This window comes from Candoia aspera, chromosome 6, assembly GCF_035149785.1.
Source record: "Candoia aspera isolate rCanAsp1 chromosome 6, rCanAsp1.hap2, whole genome shotgun sequence".
Lineage (NCBI taxonomy): Eukaryota > Metazoa > Chordata > Lepidosauria > Squamata > Boidae > Candoia > Candoia aspera.
In genome coordinates, this window is record NC_086158.1 from 21,083,212 (window position 1) to 21,102,636 (window position 19,425).

The window sequence follows — 19,425 nt, forward strand, 5'->3', positions numbered from 1 at the left end:
GCATAGCAATGTGCAAGTATGAAATAACATTAAAATATGAATTAAATGTTTTATACATTTATTTTATCATAATGTCCTGGTTGCCACATGCCAGATTATGTCATTAGCATCATCTTATCCAGTTTTTGGATGATGGCAACAAAGCTCTAGAAAGATGTCACTATTTCAGCAGTTAAATAGTTACCTGCACAATCCTGTGACTTCAGTAGAAAGCCGGAAATCTACAGCTCTATCCCGCCTGGCTGTAGGTTTATATAGGCTTTAACATGGAACTAAATTTCTGAGTAAACTTGAATAAGATTATAGTGTAAACTGATTAGGTACAGTGTGGAGCATTGTATTATTGTAAAAATAAGAGCCTAAATTAAATCTAGATCCACAGTATTCAAAACAGAATAAACGATATAGTTATAAAAAATGCTTTAGAAAATGTAGTTAGAAGCTGAGGTATATATTTTGTAAAGTTTTAGTATGTTTCTTAACATTAATTCCATTAATAAAATGGAAGCAATATCAACACTGAATTTATATAACAGCACTGTTGCTGAATATTTTGTTTTCTGCAGCTTGTTCAGTTATTATCTCATAGAAACAGTCACACAGTTAACTGAATGCAAAGGAAAATAAAGTGTTTGAGTCTTTTCCTTATCATTCCAAAGTTTGCATAATTTGCACTGTCTTACTCAGCCTGCCTTCAGCAAAGGATCGTTACCTTGTCGTGGTGCTGGAGCTTGAGCACCTCAATGATGCCATGAGCTAAACCGTGAAGGGCCACCCAAGACGGGAAGGTCATGACAGAGAGGTCAGACTAAATGCGATCCCTGGGGAAGGTAATGGCAACCCACCTCAGTATTCTTGCCGTGAAAACTAAATGGATCAGTACAACCAGAGATATGTCGGTATACCATCGGAAGATGAGACCCCCAGGTCGGAAGATGGTCAAAATGCTACTGGGGAGGAACAGAGGATGAGCTCAACTAGCCCCAGACGTGATGACGCAGCTAGCTCAAAGCCGAAAGGACGGCTAGCGGCTGATGGTGCTGGTGGTGAACGGCGAATCCGATGTTCTAAGGATCAACACACCATCGGAACCTGGAATGTAAGATCTATGAGCCAGGGCAAATTGGATGTGGTTATTGGTGAGATGTCAAGATTAAAGATAGACATTCTGGGCGTCAGTGAACTGAAATGGACTGGAATGGGCCACTTCACATCAAATGACCACCAGATCTACTACTGCGGACAAGAGGACCACAGAAGAAATGGAGTAGCCTTCATAATTAATAGTAAAGTGGCTAAAGCAGTGCTTGGATACAACCCAAAAAACGACAGAATGATCTCAATTCGAATTCAGGGCAAGCCATCTAACATCACAGTGATCCAAATATACGCCCCAACCACAAATGCTGAAGAAGCTGAAGTAGAGCAGTTCTATGAGGATCTGCAGCACCTACTGGACAACACGCCTAAAAGAGATGTTATTTTCATCACAGGAGACTGGAATGCTAAGGTGGGCAGTCAAATGACACCTCGAATTACAGGTAAGTATGGCCTGGGAGAACAAAACGAAGCAGGACACAGGCTGATAGAATTTTGCCAGGACAATTCACTCTGCATAACAAACACTCTCTTCCAACAACCTAAGAGACGGCTTTATACATGGACTTCACCAGATGGACAACACCGAAATCAGATTGATTACATCCTTTGCAGCCAAAGGTGGCGGACATCTGTACAGTCGGTAAAAACAAGGCCTGGAGCTGACTGTAGTTCAGATCACGAACTTCTTCTTGCACAATTTAGGATCAGACTGAAGAGATTAGGGAAGACCCACAGATCAGCTAGATATGAGCTCACTAATATTCCTAAGGAGTATGCAGTGGAGGTGAAGAATAGATTTAAGGGACTGGACTTAGTAGATAGGGTCCCGGAAGAACTCTGGACAGAAGTTGGCAGCATTGTTCAGGAGGCGGCAACAAAATACATCCCAAAGAAAGAGAAAACCAAGAAGGCAAAATGGCTGTCTGCTGAGACACTAGAAGTAGCCCAAGAAAGAAGGAAAGCAAAAGGCAACAGTGATAGGGGGAGATATGCCCAATTAAATGCAAAATTCCAGAGGTTAGCCAGAAGAGATAAGGAATTATTTTTAAACAAGCAATGCGCGGAAGTGGAAGAAGACAATAGAATAGGAAGGACAAGAGACCTCTTCCAGAAAATTAGAAACATTGGAGGTAAATTCCAGGCAAAAATGGGTATGATCAAAAACAAAGATGGCAAGGACCTAACAGAAGAAGAAGAGATCAAGAAAAGGTGGCAAGAATATACAGAAGACCTGTATAGGAAGGATAACAATATCGGGGATAGCTTTGACGGTGTGGTCGGTGAGCTAGAGCCAGACATCCTGAAGAGTGAGGTTGAGTGGGCCTTAAGAAGCATTGCTAATAACAAGGCAACAGGAGACGACGGCATCCCAGTTGAACTGTTCAAAATCTTGCAAGATGATGCTGTCAAGGTAATGCATGCTGTATGCCAGCAAATTTGGAAAACACAAGAATGGCCATCAGACTGGAAAAAATCAACTTATATCCCCATACCAAAAAAGGGAAACACTAAAGAATGTTCAAACTATCGAACAGTGGCACTCATTTCACATGCCAGTAAGGTAATGCTCAAGATCCTGCAAGGTAGACTTCAACAGTTCATGGAGCGAGAATTGCCAGATGTACAAGCTGGGTTTAGAAAAGGCAGAGGAACTAGAGACCAAATTTCCAATATCCGCTGGATAATGGAAAAAGCCAGGGAGTTTCAGAAAAACATCTATTTCTGTTTTATTGACTATTCTAAAGCCTTTGACTGTGTGGACCATAACAAATTGTGGCAAGTTCTTAGTGGTATGGGGATACCAAGTCATCTTGTATGCCTCCTGAAGAATCTGTATAACGACCAAGTAGCAACAGTAAGAACAGACCACGGAACAACGGACTGGTTTAAGATTGGGAAAGGAGTACGGCAGGGCTGTATACTCTCACCCTACCTATTCAACTTGTATGCAGAACACATCATGCGACAAGCTGGGCTTGAGGAATCCAAGGCTGGAGTTAAAATCTCTGGAAGAAACATTAACAATCTCAGATATGCAGATGATACCACTTTGATGGCTGAAAGTGAAGAGGAACTGAGGAGCCTTATGATGAAGGTGAAAGAAGAAAGTGCAAAAGCTGGTTTGCAGCTAAACCTCAAAAAAACCAAGATTATGGCAACCAGCTTGATTGATAACTGGCAAATAGAGGGAGAAAATGTAGAAGCAGTGAAAGACTTTGTATTCCTAGGTGCAAAGATTATTGCAGATGCTGACTGCAGTCATGAAATCAGAAGACGCTTAATACTTGGAAGAAAAGCAATGACAAATCTCGATAAAATAGTTAAGAGCAGAGACATCACACTGACAACAAAGGCCCGCATAGTTAAAGCAATGGTGTTCCCTGTAGTAACATATGGCTGCGAGAGCTGGACCATAAGGAAGGCTGAGCGAAGGAAGATCGATGCTTTTGAACTGTGGTGTTGGAGGAAAATTCTGAGAGTGCCTTGGACTGCAAGAAGATCCAACCAGTCCATCCTCCAGGAAATCAAGCCAGACTGCTCACTGGAGGGAATGATATTAAAGGCAAAACTGAAATACTTCGGCCACATAATGAGAAGACAGGACACCCTGGAGAAGATGCTGATGCTAGGGAGAGTGGAAGGCAAAAGGAAGAGGGGCCGACCAAGGGCAAGATGGATGGATGATATTCTAGAGGTGACGGACTCGTCCCTGGGGGAGCTGGGGATGTTGACGACCGACAGGAAGCTCTGGCATGGGCTGGTCCATGAAGTCACGAAGAGTCGGAAGCGACTAAACGAATAAACAACAACAAACAACTCAGCCTGCATACGTGTGGATTCTGACAGTCCATCATGTCAACATGGTTGATAGTCACATTTTTTAAAGTCTACTCTATTAACTTCCTTCTAAAAACACACTGAGACCCAATATGATACCATTATTGAGTTGTTTGCTGAAGTAGAAAGGGTAAATGCTGCATTTTAAGCATTTTTAAAAAAAATCTTGGGTCAGGTAGTCTAAAGTTTGTATCTGTATTGATGTTTTTTCCTGTTTAATACCATATATAACTGGCCTGTGGGATATGTAAGGTAGGAACTGAACCAGAAAATGGAAATACCATTCCAGTGCAGTCTCATTTAGCCATTTACACATCTCCCCAAAAGAGGAAATGCGTAATAAAAAAGAAGGCATATTGGCATTCAATTTGCATAGATATCAGACATTTTTAAAAGAATTACCGTAATTTTAATGGTAACATCATATCAGACATGGTGAGTTTGTAACCAAATGTCCTGTGTATTTGCTTTGTTTGTTTCTGTTGAGGTACTAAGTGGTGATGGTCCTTGCCACGCATTCTTATGATTCTTTAATAGGAAAAGTCTTCAGATGGTACACTTTCCAAAAAGAAGAGTGTAACACAGGATAACTTGTCACAATCTCTGGTACAATAATAATCCTGTTTTGAATTACTCCAGATGCTATATAAAACTATGTGCTATGTAATGTTTGAGTTGGTACCCAAATTGGAATTACACATTCATGTATTAATCAGTCAGCTTTAGACAGAGCCTTGTATTGATCCTGCTGTAATTTGACCTTGGTCTAGTAATTCTTGCACAGAGCTTGGGTCATACTTCTATGAACAGCAGGGGTTGTTGATTAAAGAAACTATAGAACTTTTACTAAAGAAATGTCTCATTCATAGATTTACATAGCAAAGCTATTTATGACATTATGGCTTTATGTGATAGTCAACAAAGAAATGCTTCAGATGTTTGAAGGAATACACTCATTTTTCTTATTAAGATGCATTTAATAATATTTAATATTAGAATGGATCTCATCTATTTAAATGTTAATTGATTTGATTTTTTCAGCGAATCTGATGGTACATCGCAGGATGACAAAGGTAATTAATTTTTCAAAAATCTATAGTTCTGTTCAAACAGCAATGTATCTTTTATTAGGAAAGGTAAATTCATATATTAATTAAATATCATTATTTATTCTTTTCCTGGAAAGCTGAGGAGGAAGAGAAAAGGGAAAGGTGTCAGAAAAAAGAGATATACAGAAAAAAAAAAGAGAATTTAGGGTTTCAGAAAGAAAGAAAATGGTCTCTCCTTAGCAGAGTGGAGTCTTGGTCACTTATGTTTTGTTTACTGGCCTCTGGGAGAGGAGCTAAGATATTTTCGTTGATTCCTCCTTCCCTGAAGCGAGGACTCTCATGCTCTTCAGAGTGTCTCTCCAATCAAAACAAATTTTCACGAGTTCATTGGATGAGTGAATTTGGCAGAAATTGATGCCTTTCCTCTTCCAATCCCATTGTTACAGTTCCTCACTTCAGCAGTCTTGCTTCTCAGACCAATTACAGGTAGTCCTCACTTAACAACCATTCGTTTAGTGACAGTTCAGATTTACAGTGGTGCTAAAAAAAGACGACCAGTTCTCACACTTATGACCACCACAGTGGGGAGCCCCCGGTCACATGATCATGATTTGGATGCTTGGCAACCAGTTCACATTTATGGCCGTCGCAGCATCACGTGGTCGTGTGATCACCATTTTCGACCTTCTTGGACAGCTTCTGGCAAGCAAAATCAATGTGGAACTGCATGTTTTGCTTAATGCCCATGTGGTTCACTTAATGCCCATGGTGATTTGCTTAATGACTGCTGCAAAAAAGGTCATAAGATTGGGTTGGATTCGCTTAATGGCTGCTTCACTTAGCAACTGAAATTCCAGTCCCAGTTATGGTCATTAAGCAAGGGCTACCTGTATTCCAGTTTGGTCTAATGGTTAAGGTGCTGGGCTAGAAACCAGGAGTCTGAGTTCTAGTCCTGCCTTAGGCATGAAATCCGTCTGGTTAACCTTGGGCCAGTCACTCTCTCTCAGCCCAACTTACCTCACAGGGTTGTCGTTGTGGGGAAAATAGGAGGAGGAAGGAGTATTCAGGCCCGCATTTAGGGTCTGTGTCACCTGGGGCAAACATGCATTCCGCACCCATTTTGGCACCACCCCAGCGCGGTGCCCAGGGTACATGCCCCGGTTGCCCCCCCCTCCCCAGTTGTGGCCCTGGGAGTATTAGGTATGTTCGTTGCCTTGAGGTATTTATAAAAATAATAAAGGCGGGATAAAAATTAAATAAATAAATAAATTCCATTTTGAAATGTTCATCTTGTACTATTCCTACTTTTTCAATTACTATTATTATTATTTATCAAATTTTATTACCCTGAAAGGAGGGACTCTGGGTGGTTTACAAAAATAGAATTAAAATTCAGTATCAATATAAATACCATAATAAATATACAATAAGAATGAAGTATAATAAAATATAGTAGAATCCAGATGGCTAAAAGTTGTGTTTCAGTCCGTGAGTAAAAGTCATCCTAGGGTGCTAGCCATCCCCATGAATGGCTGTTCCCCAGCCTGCCCCAGGTATGATGACAAAACCAAGTTTTTGGCTTTTCGTGGAAGTCCAGGAGCAAGGAGGCTTGTCTCACCTCTGGGGGAAGGATTTTCCAACAATTATGATTGTTATCTCCTTTAATACTTTTTTATTTGCCATTCTATTTAAATTTTTCTTGATTCAGATGACTCTATTACTCTTTCCAACATAATAATCAAATTCTGTGGGTCTTGTTTTTGCACACCCTTCTGTGTGTTTGCCATGCAAACTCATTCTTCCCTGAGACTCTTGTTACTTCCCATAATGTTTTGGGAAAGTGATTCAAGTTGTCCCTGACATCTTGTGATTGTTGTGGGATTAAGAATGAAGGCCTGGCCAATTTGCATTGCAGGTTGATGAACAAATGTACAAATGAAGTATAAAGATACCGATTTTTGCTTCATTTTTATGGATGGGATCAGGGTACAGCTCACAAATGATGACCTGGAATCACTCTCAGTTTCACACAGTTGGATCACAAGGATGCATTAAATTTCATTTGTTCCTTTGTTTAAGGAAGGGATAGACATTGTTTTAGAGCAGCCTTTCTCAACTTTTTGACCCTGGAGGAATCCTTGAAATATTTTTCAGGCCTAGGGGAACCCCTGCACATTCAGGCTCAAATATAGGCCGGAATTGTCAAAAGTATTATATTCATTTCATGGATAGCCCTGTATTACAGGCATTCACTGTGTTCTTAAACTAAAAATAAAGAATGAATGTTACCTCTTTAATGTGAAGTTGTCCAAATTTGAAATAATTTTTTTAATAAATTGTGATCTCCCAGGGAACCCCTAGTGACCTCTCGCGGAACCCTGGGGTTCAACGGAACCCTGGTTGATAAACCTGCTTTAGAGGCTGGAGGCTGCATTTAACATTTTGAGGGGGAGGAAGGCTGCAGTGAATGGGCTTTAGTGTATTTTATTGGATTTTGGCAGAGTAGTGTTCTATGTTTTTTAAACTTGCTAATTCAGTTTTAGGCTTACACTACAGTTCTTGTATGCTTCTCATTCAAAATTATGGAAAAATCTTAGCTCCATACGAGTAATGCAATTGTGCTGGAAAGAATCCATTTGCAAAAAACAAAGGTAGTTTGTGGGCCCTTTTCACCTTGGGTTGCCCACCCCTTTTTTAGGGGGACAATGGATATTTAATTTTGTATTCTTTTCCCCCAAATTACATAGCTACACCTGTAACAATAAAGTTGAAGATTTTGCACGAGAAAATGTTTATTTATTTATTTATCAAATTTGTCACTGCCCATCTTCTCTCACTAGAGGTACTCTATATTATCTTCCTGATAATAATGCTACTGAAAACTTCTGCCAAATAAGGAATGTTGTTTTAGGTTTAGTATTTTATGCCTTCATTATTTCTAGTTTTCAATTATTGTTACTTTTAGGAATTGATTATGTCCTCAAAGGACACTTTAGGAATTAGACAGAGGCATCGTTATGATTTATTTTTAACAATTTAAATATTTTGGATTGTATCCAAACAAATTTGAGCTGAAGGAATAAAAAACATTTGGATGATTATTAACTTTTTGCACAAAGTCCAGTATAAAGCTTTTTCCATACCGTAACTACACCAACCAGCTAAGGTCTGAACTAAAAGTAATGCAAATTTTTTTGTTAACATCTTTTTTTTTTTACGTAATAGAACATGTGTGCAACATTGATGCATGGATATTTTTGTGTGCATACTATTGTAGTTTTGGAAGGAAGGGTCAGATCTCCCATTCCCCATATGGTGTGATCCCAATCAAAAGTTTATCTCCAGACTGCTGTTTTCTTTAAGAATTTCTATATCATCATATTTAGCATATGATGGAGTTTACCTTAAAAAAATCATGAGTAAGTAAAATATAGGTTGCAGTGCCCAAATTCTAGTGGGTCACTAAAGAGACTTGAAAATGAGCTCATAGGAGTTTGTACAAATTGGAAAACTCATCATTTTTCCATATACCATTTTCTTATAAGTTCAGTACAGCCATATTTTGAGTGGGCAAAACTTTTTAGATTACACTCTTACGTTACTTTCATTTGTATCATTTTAATCTACATAATTATTTGTCTGTTACTAAGACTAATATGTTTTCATTTTATGAAGGTAATGACAGTTCCAGCAGTGACTCAGAGAGCTCTGAAAGCGAGTCTGGTCAGTAATTATACAGCTACATTTCATGAACATTAAAAATTAATTGGTAATTTTAAGTGGGGGGGAAGCTTAAAGGGGAAACTTCTCCATCCAAATTGTCTTGAGTAGTGATGGTGAGCAGGAGGGGGCCCCTATCCAGGGGGGAAAACACACACGTAGTACTGAGGAGTTAAGCAGCCATTCAAAGAGACACAGATCAGACCCGCCTTGACTTTTGGGGTTTATCTGTCTGGGTTTTCCCACGCTTCTTCAGTTTGTTAGGATTTTCTGTCTAATGTAGCAGTAATAAAACACTAGAGACCTATTCCTTGTCTCAGCGTGGTTCCTGACTGTTAGGACACAAATAGCTCATAAGGAACTGTCAGCCTTACTCGGTAGACCGGACAGGAAACACGACCAGATGAGCTAATTCTACTTTACTGTAAAGCTACATTAACAGAACCTTGCAAGTCTGAAAGTACTGCTCTACCCCCGTCTCTTTTACAGCCCGAGAAACTAGGGAGGGTCTCTTCTGAACCTCTTGCCCTTGCCCCTATCCAGCTGTGGGCTGTGCTGTCTCTTATCTGAGTGCTCCCTAGGCAGCGTCTCTTGGCCAAATCTCCATGGTCTTTCCCACATAGCATTACAGGAACTGAGCATGTTAAATGAGCATAGAATTCTTCTTATTGACCATTTGGGGAGCAAGTTGAAAAATAGAGGAAGGAGAGGAGAAGGAAGTAAAGTATCCTGGGCACAATATGGCTGGCAGAATGGGACTGGAGCATCTAATTCTGCAAGGTTCCACTTACTTACATTGTCTTATCCTATTTTAATATTTTAAACATTATTGAAACAGCATCCAGTAGCTATGTATGTAAGTCAGCCTTTTGCCTCTAACAAAGATAGTACTTTTCTGCTGTCCTTTGTATATGTTGTTCCCATGGTGTTTTATGAGATAAGTGAATGATATTTTATCTCAGCAAACAGTTTTCTATCTCAAACATAATAGTGTACAAATGAGACTCTGTGTCAGGGTGCCACGACAACAGGTCCTTTGAGATTGGCAGGAAAAGTGGCAAAACAGGATGGTCAGGAAAAGAATTGAAGGAAATGGTTGCTGTCACTGAGTGACAGACATAGTTGATGCACATGTGTTAATATCTCTGTACCTATTTTTATTTTAAATGAACAAGTAATCCCAAATGTTTACAAGTCAATAAGTCTTTCTGTCTCACCAAGTCAACCTTTTTATTTGCAGAGACAGATGAGGCAAGTGTAAATGAACCACGTAAGTATATTTAGCATTAATTTTAGTTTTTGTGTGGGAAAGATCTAGCAGAATTGCTCCACAAGATGGCAAGAAGATACTTAGACACGAAGGCAAATTATTTGACTGTTTATGTTAAGAAGGACACAACATAGTCTGAAAACAATTAACAAAGACCAGGGCATGATACTTGCTCATTATAGTTAAAACTTTAAAAAGTATCCCTTGCTGTTTCACTACTGCTAAAGTGCTATTCTTCCTCAGATTAAGAATTGAGGAAATTATGGTTAAGTTGATTAAATAGTAATAACTATAATAGTTGGGTGGGGTTCACATACTCAGATTGCCAGAGATTGAGGATGATAGTATGTCAAGTCTGTTGTGCCTGTACTCAGAACGGCACCCGGGCTAGGAAAAGTGAGTGAGTGAGTGAGTGAGCGAGCAGACTTCTGAATTACAGGAGACTTTGGCTGTAGTCAGATGGGCTCTTATTCTTTAACCATACAAATAGAAATAAATATCTATTGCAAATGTGTAATATTTGACATACAATTTTTAAGATCAAATATGTTTTGCATGTGGTACTCTTGGCAACTAAAGAAAAGGTAAAGGTAAAGGTTTCCCTTGACGTAAAGTCCAGTCGTGTCCGACTCTAGGGGGCGGTGCTCATCTCCGTTTCTAAGCCTTAGAGCCGGCGTTGTCCCTAGGGACACTTCCGGGTCATGTGGCCAGCATGACGACACGGAACTCCGTTACCTTCCCGCCGAAGTAGACCTATTGATCTACTCACATTTGCATGTTTTCGAAATTTCCATGAATCTCTAAATGAACTGAAACTGACACATTGCCTGCATAGTACAAAGTTCAACAAGAGATATTTTGGCAAATTTGAATGCATACTTACTTTTATGTGCAGTTGTTTGTTTGTTTACGGATTCAGATTTTTTTTTTTAAGTGACTATAGCAGACTTTGTAACACTTCCTTTGGCAGAAAGAATAACTTCCACAAGTTTCCATCTAAGAGTCTTCCTAGTCTTCCCCTTCCTCTCATTCTGGTTTGTTTGTTTGTTTGTTTGTTTATTTAATAAATTTATATAACTGCCCAACGCACACACAGTGACTCTGGGTGGCTTACAAAATTAAAATCCACAATATACTCTGTGTGTGTGTGTGTGTGTGTATAAAATCGACCCCCCTCTTCACAAACATTTTATTCCTTGCAACAGACCCTCTGCCATTCTAGCATTTGCAGGCCTTAAAATCTCTCTGTTTTCCCATCTTTAGTAAATATTTTATCAAGGTATTCAAATCACCAGATTACTCTTTTTTTTTGCCATTTATATATAACTTGCAATTGCAATAATTATATTAAATATATTAAACATAACCAAGGGGACATCACATATCCTTATCTTACTCACTGGTCAGTATTGAACCATTTGTGAAGCATTCCATTTATTCTTGCGTAGGTTTTACTTCCATAATATACTGCTCTAATTGCATTCAGTTAGCAAACTTAACTCCATAGTAATGCAAAATGTTCCATAAATCAAGCCTGTACAGTTTACCATACACTTTCTTTAAATAAAAAAGAATACAGTCATACATTTCTTAATGACTTGCTAAACAGCAAATCTTTAGTTTTCTCTGCCTAGTCCTCTGCTCAACATAAAGTTGTACTTCAATTTCCAAATTTTTCTCATAGTTGCTCTTGTAACCTTTCAATCAGAATTCTGCCAAATACCTTTTCCAGTATAAAACTTGATAAACTAATCCCCGCATGGTTTTTGCATTTACTTTTGCTACATTTCTCTTTGTCTAAGGGAATATTAGGAGCATTCTTCCAGTCATCAGGTACTGACATGTACATTAAATAAATTGCACAGCAATTCTATAAGCAAACCACAAGTAAGTTTTAGCATTTCTCCGGTTACAACATCAATTCAAGCAGCCTTACCAATTTGCAACATTCTTACAGAATGTATCACTTCCTTGTTATCAGTTTTTACTAGGACACTAACATTTGTAGCATTCATCTCAATTCCACTCTTTGACATACCATTATAATTCCTATTCAGTTCTCTAAAATATTCCTTCTAGTATTCCCTCACTTCAGTTTTATCTCAAATCATTTTATCAATTTTTTTATATTGCTATACAGGCAGTCCTCGACTTATGACCACAATTGGGACCGGAATTTCCATCACTAAGTGATGTGTTCGTAAAGCGAGGCATCATGTGACCACATTGCGTAGCGACCACAATCCTGGCAATTTCCCTTGACATAAGTGAATTTTACCAGTCGTTAGCCGAGGACCCACCCCAATCTAACCATTCCAGGCTTGGCCTCCTTGCCCCAAGCCTTGGTAAAGTAAGGTGCCTGTCATGTTCACTGTTTCAATGTACACTGTACATCGTAACGTTTCACATGCCATGGTGCTGACGCGCGTTTCTGTTTGGGAGGGAGCTGCCGTGAAACCTTGTACCAAGCTCTGTATCTGTGTTCATTACAATGGAATGTGTTTGGGTTATGTTCTCTGTTCAAGGACTTTTCCCGCAGACCATCAGAAGCCGTTAGGAGCACCTGGGATTGTGAACTTGGGAAGATTCTACGGGGGGAGGGATCTCATTTGCACCGAGGGTTTTTAGTTTGCATTTGGTGTGCTTTTATCATTCTCAGCTTTCTTTGTGATCCTGCATACTATTCTTTAATAAATCAGATATCTTTGAATTCCTGCTCATGAGTCTGATAGTGTTTTAGAATAGGCATTCATTACAGTGCCTCCAACTCCCCCACCCACCTATCTCTCCCCCATTTCTGCCCTTTTGGCCTCCCTGCACTCTGCGTTGTGAGGCAGCAAGCATCCCTACAACTGCACGGCTCTGAGGCTGCTTGCCATGCCACTGGAATCTGCAGCTCAGCCTCCCCAGCCCAGTCCCAGCCAGTCGCCCTTGCCACCCTGCATGTCCTAACAACCAGGAAACATGCTGAGACAAGGAACTGGTCTCTAATGTTTTATTGCTAGTACATAACAGGAATCCTAACAAACTGAAGAAGCATGGGAAAAACCCAGACATATAAAACCCAAAGGTTAAGGCGGTCCCGATCTGTGTCTCTTTGAATGGCTGCCCAATTCCTCAGTGCTACGCATGCGCTTAACAGTCTGGATGGGAGCCCCCTGCTCGCCATCCTTACTCATGACACTGCACTTTGCTGCCCCAGCTGACCTTCACCATCTTCTTGCTCCCATTGCTGACAAGGTGTGCTTGGCCTGGCTGCTAGGCTGGTCTTCGGCTGCGAAAAAATAAAAACCCAAAGCAGCCCTTTTGCAAAATGCTCCTAGGCAGGGCTGGACTTCAGGTTCCAAAAAGAAAAGAAAAAAAAAAAAAGCCCAAAGCAGCCCGTTTGCAGAGTTCCTGGGTGAGGCTAGGCTTTGCATTCCCCCCCTGCAAAAGCCCAAAGTGGCTCTTTTGCAAAAAGCCCACCCTGCTCAGGAGCTCTTTGCAAAGGGGCTGCTTTGAGCTTTTTTTATGCAGCCAAAGACCAACCCAGCCTGGCCCAGCAGCCAGGCCAGGCATGCCTCGTCAGCAGCAGGAGCAGGAAGACAGCAAGGCCAGCCAAAGTGGCAGAGGGCACGGCAGCAGGGGGCCAAAAGGGCATAGGTGGTGGTGGTGGGGGAAATAGGCAGGTGTGGAGAGTTGAAGTGCCCCTGCAGCTGTAAGTTGGGCAGGCTGCTAAGTGCCCAAATTTTGATCACAGGACTGCAGGGGTGCTGTAACTAACTTTGGGCACCGGTCGTAAGTCACTTTTTTCAGCACCGTTGTAATTTTGAATGGTCACTGAACTAATGGTCATAAGTCATGGACTACCTGTAGGCTCCTTGTTTAGCCCTCTTCACCCACTACCACTTCCAAAACTATTTTTTATCTCCATCAAAATTATTTTGCATTTTCCTGGACTCTTTTAATCTCAACCATTCTTTGCTTTCTTTAGCTACATTCTTTTTGCAATTTTGTACTCTGTATATACAGCTAGAGTTTCTCTCTCATCATTTTTGCAGCAGTTGTTCTCTTACAAGCATTTTTTCTCATCCTCGTCCTCTTCCCTTTTGTCATTCCACCAAGTATTCTATTTCATACTTCCTGCTGGCATAACTCCATACACTTCTGTGGCACTCTGTAACAGAATCCTTTTCACTGTGTTCCAAGGTGCTTCCACATCCTCTTTCCTTCTATCCATTTCCCATACTCGGTTGGGAGATTAATCGTATCTTCTAAGATTTTTTTCATACAGGTCTCATAACTTTTTCTGTCCGCAGTCTTGTTACATTCACTTATTTCCTTTTCTTCCATGTCCATTTTTCCCATTATTCTCTTCTGACACTATCTTGAAGAGATCTACTTCACATTCAGAACCTCGTCACCCTTGTATCCTTCAATTGTTCTCTCAATCTCTCATCATAAACAATCAAATAAATTATGTGTTTAGATTTATATTCATGCTATGGCCATGTATATATATGAACAAGTTTATACTTAAGCCACATGTTCAAAATCAACAGACCTTTTTCTGAGCAGATACTCATCAGTCCCCATTCAATTCATTATTGGTATCCACATGGGCCAATCACTTTTTCTGTACTGTCTCATCTCATTCCTATTTGGGTGGCATATGAATTTAATAAGCAAGCAAACAAACAAACAATAATCTATTCCCCTAGAAGACTTTTTTTCTCGTAGACAACATTCATTCAGAATGTCATGCAATTTTTCTGAAAACTTATATTTGGTTCTTACATTTTCAGAATTCACTGGAATGTAACATACTACCATCATCAACCTATGGATTTCTATTTTTATAAGCATGTCCAATACCTAGAGGAAACCAACTTATGCATGTTAACCTTTTCATTCATAATTAAACCTATCCTTTATTTCTCTGCATGTATTTACCAATTCCACTCTATGAGATTAGACCATGTTCATTCAGATTTGTTGTATCTTTCCCTTTTCTCTTAGTTTCACAGTTACTAAACACTTTTTCCTTTCTTTCTTTCCTTTCATTCATTAATTCATACTCTGTATGATTTTTCCTATTACATTCCAGGTTACAATTTTCCATTTAGCATGGTCATTACCAGATATGCTCCTAGATATTGATCTCTGCTGCCCATCATGACATTGGTCAATTAGGGCTTTCACTAACACTTTTACTTAGAGAAGATGTAGACTAGGTTACCCATGTTGCCTGCGGCATTTCCTACAAATGATAAAGACAATTTCTGTTAGTTTTTGCGCGTTTGGAGCAAGCAAAGCCTAATTTTACCCCAAACACGTTTGAACTGTTCTATTCAAACTAGGAGTCTACCTTGAAATCCAGCATACTATCGCCTGCATCTCACCGACTACGAGGCATATGCAGTGTTCTGACATATACTCAGAACTTCATGCCATGCTTGCTTTATTTATCTTTACCTAACCATAATTTCCTATTTTTTTCCACTATTAACCAATGTTCTCTTTCATGTTCTTTTCCTTTTGTCCATGTCTATTGTTTTGCATTTTTCCATTTCTCTTTAATCTTCATTCCCTTTCAGTAGTACTTTACAATCAACATAAGCATGTTAGATATTTAAACCCTAACTGATTATATTTTCTGAGAGCTTCATGGTGCAAATCTGGTTATTAATGTCCAGTGATATAGAGTATGTGATCTGAATCATTTTAGGAAAGGTTGTTGGGGAAATCCATTTAAGGTGAATTAACTAAAACAGAGTGGTGAATGGTTAATGCCAGCCTTTTCTCTAATATCAGAAGTCACATTTGGACTAGAATTCTGGAATTCAAGAATTGTCATCAGCTGTAAGATGGGGAATGGAATGTCAGAGAGCTGCAATTATTAATAAGTTAAGAATATGGTTGCCATTATCATCTCTCACTTTTGTAACAAACTGGAAAATTGATTATATAGGAACAGGTTAGGTCTGTTAGGTCAGGTCAAAGGTCCTAGTAGTTCAATATCCTGTTTCTGTCAGTAGTCAGTCTGATGCCACTAGCAAGCTCACAAGCGAGCTACTAAACAGTAACTCTCCACTAGTGTTTTATCCAGGGCAGCAAGTATTAGCTCATCAGTAAGGAACATTTAACGAACTGTGACGGCTAATAGCTGTTGAGGTCTATCACCATGTTCATATTCTTTGTAGCCAGTTTAATGTGATGGCTGCCATATGATAGCACAGCAAATTATGTAGATTAATTATACTCTGTGAGAAGAAGTATCTTCTACTGCCCTAAAATAATATGAAAACATTGCGACTGCAGAACTTAATTTTGCCCAGAATTCTGGCAAGTGGAGCACAGGCAGTTGATTAAAGTGAAATGCATGGGTGGGGCGGAGTGTGTGTGTTGGGAATCTAAAAGGAAAAAGCACTCATCAAAGCAAACCTGATATGACCTCAAATTACAGGGATCATTCACATATTGTTTTGATAGTGATTTAAATAATCCTATCTGATTCAGTTTATGATTCAGTTTATTTTTTTTTACAGTTGAGCAACCAGAAAAGAAAGAGTTACAGATACATTGTGGTGAATCAGGTACAGACTCTTTCTTAGAACATGGTATATTTTGCAATGTTAGTAAGTTTTAATTTAAAAAATCTAATTTTGTTTTATTGTTTCATTTTAGAAGTTAACATCCAACAATGCTGTAAACACTGCACAGTCCAAGAAGTAGGTGTGGAAATTTCAGATAGGACTTTGCCTTAATTATTATTTCATAAAGGTAGCCCCGATATTTCAATAATTTATTTTTCTTTTCTTTTAAATACAAAGAAGCAACATGAACAAGTCACCCCCAAATTTTTGAAAGGACAATTTTGGTAAGTATTATCCAATATTATTATAACTGGTGACATGCAAACATTTCTGGAATTGTTTTCTTTTTTTATGCCTACACGTACATAATTGTGCAGGTCCAAATTTACATATGCATGCTGCCACTTATTAGGGGAGGCAGGAATGCAGATTGGGTTAGCTGCTGCTGTTCTATATGTTCACTTAAACATTCAACAAGTATTTTGATGGGATGGAAAAAATGAGTGGAAAGATATAGGTTGATACGGAAAAAGAAAGAATATTCATAGAAATTGCTATATACACCTTGTTGTTTCTAGCATACTGTTTTTAGAGGTTTTCAGACTTCATGTATTTCTAAGTAGAATCTTTGCAAGGCAAATTGTATATTCTGATATTATGAAAATGAAGCCTGCTTAATAGAAGATGGAAATTATGAACTTAATGATATACTTTCTAGCTTACTGTTACTTATTAAAAGCACATTAAAATACATTCATTGAAAACATGGAATGTAAGAAACACAGTCTAAGAGGATAGTATTATTATGCACACTAATTCTACTAATTATATTAGATTTGCTTGCTAAGTGTTTTTGTACTGAAAAATAAAATTTGTTATTTTCATCTTTTTTGTATTGTTAAGAAATGGCTTGTAGGATGATACTTTTAAAGCATTTTTAATTAGTATATTATTTTAACCAGTAAAAGCCAACAATGGATTATCTTACTGTTCATAGGAGGAAGAACTTCGCTAGCATCAATATTCCATTTATGAGTTTTTAAATATTTGGAAGGATTAAAAAATGTAGAGAATAAACATCACATGATCCGCTTTGTAATAAACTATATTATAGACTCTTTAGAGTTATCTTTTGTGTGTCACTTGTTTAGCTTGAAGCTGGATGATGAAGGAACTTATGAATGTACAGCAACAGGATTAATTTTTGAAGTAACTGGACCTGTTACCATTGAATATTCAGTTTTGTCTTGGACCAGATATGCTGCTTATGTTAAAGATCCTTGGATTATTGTGGGCCCTATATTTGATATCAAATGTACATCCTCCATTCTTACTTCCATTCAGTTTCCACACACCCTCTGCCTGAATGGTAAGGTTCATTGCGAATATTTTATTTATATTTATGTATTGTGGCACATTATTTAGAAAGATCTAACATTTTGGAATTTGTATGCAGATCATTTGTCTGAGAAGCCCTTCAAAGTATTCCACTTCAAAAAGAATGGTCCAGAATTTGAATGTTCCATTGATCACTCAACCACACATGTCAAATGGCATGTGAGCTCACTATCTCCAGTTGGGCCAGTAATTGAGAGATATGCTCCAGTATATTATCATGGGGTAGTCATTTTATATAAAGTTATCAATGACCATCCTTCCTTGAAGTTCCGTGTGTATATAGCTACAAATAACAATTCATTTATAAAGGTAAGGTCAACTTTTTTTTTAACTTGTATTTGGAAAATATAAATAATATTTGGTTTGAGCCTACAGTACAGTCCCAGTGCCCACAAGAACTGCCAGGTCCTGAAATAAAATATTCTAGCAAGTGGGTAGAGTTCAGTAACAGATTAGGAGGTAGAGCCTGTTTCTATCCAAAGACTGAGCTCACAGAGAACACCTTGTTGATCAAGGTTTACAACAAAAACATGCATTTTCAGAGATGTAATACCTTTCTAAGGAGCAATTAAATTAATTCAAATGTGTATGCAAACTTTTTAAGTTGTCCCAAACCATTCCTCAAGCCAAAAAGTGCTATGTATAGCTATGATTCAGCATGGATTTTATTTTTTTCCCCAGTGCCCATTGCATCTATGATTGATAGACAGATAGATACAGTAGGTAGGTAGGTAGGTACTTAAAGACATGGATGGATGGATAGATGAATAGACAGATATCAAAAAGGAGATAATGCAAAAAGTAAATTCACATTACAAGTCAAGCCATACATTTGCTGTATATTAAAATTTCTTTCATTAGTTGATATCAAGATACCACACAGGTTCTGGACAAGAAGACGTTAACTATGGTATAATTATAATGCATGTAATTTTCATCAACAGCTTGACATAACAGAATGGAATGGATATACAAATAGCCAAATCACTGCTGGAACCCCTATTCCACTGCAATGACAGTAATGAGTTTCACTTCTAGTATTAGCACATAGAGCCATCTCTATTCTATTATACCCCAGTGCTATTTTTTTTTCCTTTTCTCAGGTACAGTAGGTCTTCAGAGGAGCCTTTAATCACTTGATGGCTTTTTCTAACAACAACAAAAAACTTACAATTAATTATGCCAAAATGAAGGTGTTCCTGTCTGCAAAAAGACACTCTAATTGCTAACATTAAGAGCAAATTAACAGCATTAAAACAGAGAAAGTATATCCTTTCAATATCACTTTCAAATCCTCCTCCACATGGAATGAACACATCTGCAAAGTTTCATCTCATGCACAAAAAGCTATGAATGAGATAATTAGATATATATGTAGTAAAGTTAACAATTTTGTCCCTGCAGCAGATAAACTATTTAGAGCTAAAATGATTCTGCTTTATGTTGCACAATTCTGCCCTCATAAAAACACAAA

General features: G+C 38.5%; 1 protein-coding gene across 1 annotated transcript in view; it reads left to right on the top strand.

Annotated features, from left to right (window-relative positions):
- LOC134500438 (NACHT, LRR and PYD domains-containing protein 1b allele 5-like) overlaps positions 1-19,425 on the top strand; it is a 29,995-nt gene that overhangs the window by 5,332 nt on the left and 5,238 nt on the right. The window contains exons 2-6 of the mRNA XM_063307771.1: positions 16,489-16,553; positions 16,645-16,688; positions 16,791-16,837; positions 17,705-17,922; positions 18,010-18,260. Of these exons, the coding sequence (XP_063163841.1) occupies positions 16,489-16,553; positions 16,645-16,688; positions 16,791-16,837; positions 17,705-17,922; positions 18,010-18,260 (625 nt within the window). The remainder of the gene's footprint in view (positions 1-16,488; positions 16,554-16,644; positions 16,689-16,790; positions 16,838-17,704; positions 17,923-18,009; positions 18,261-19,425) is intronic.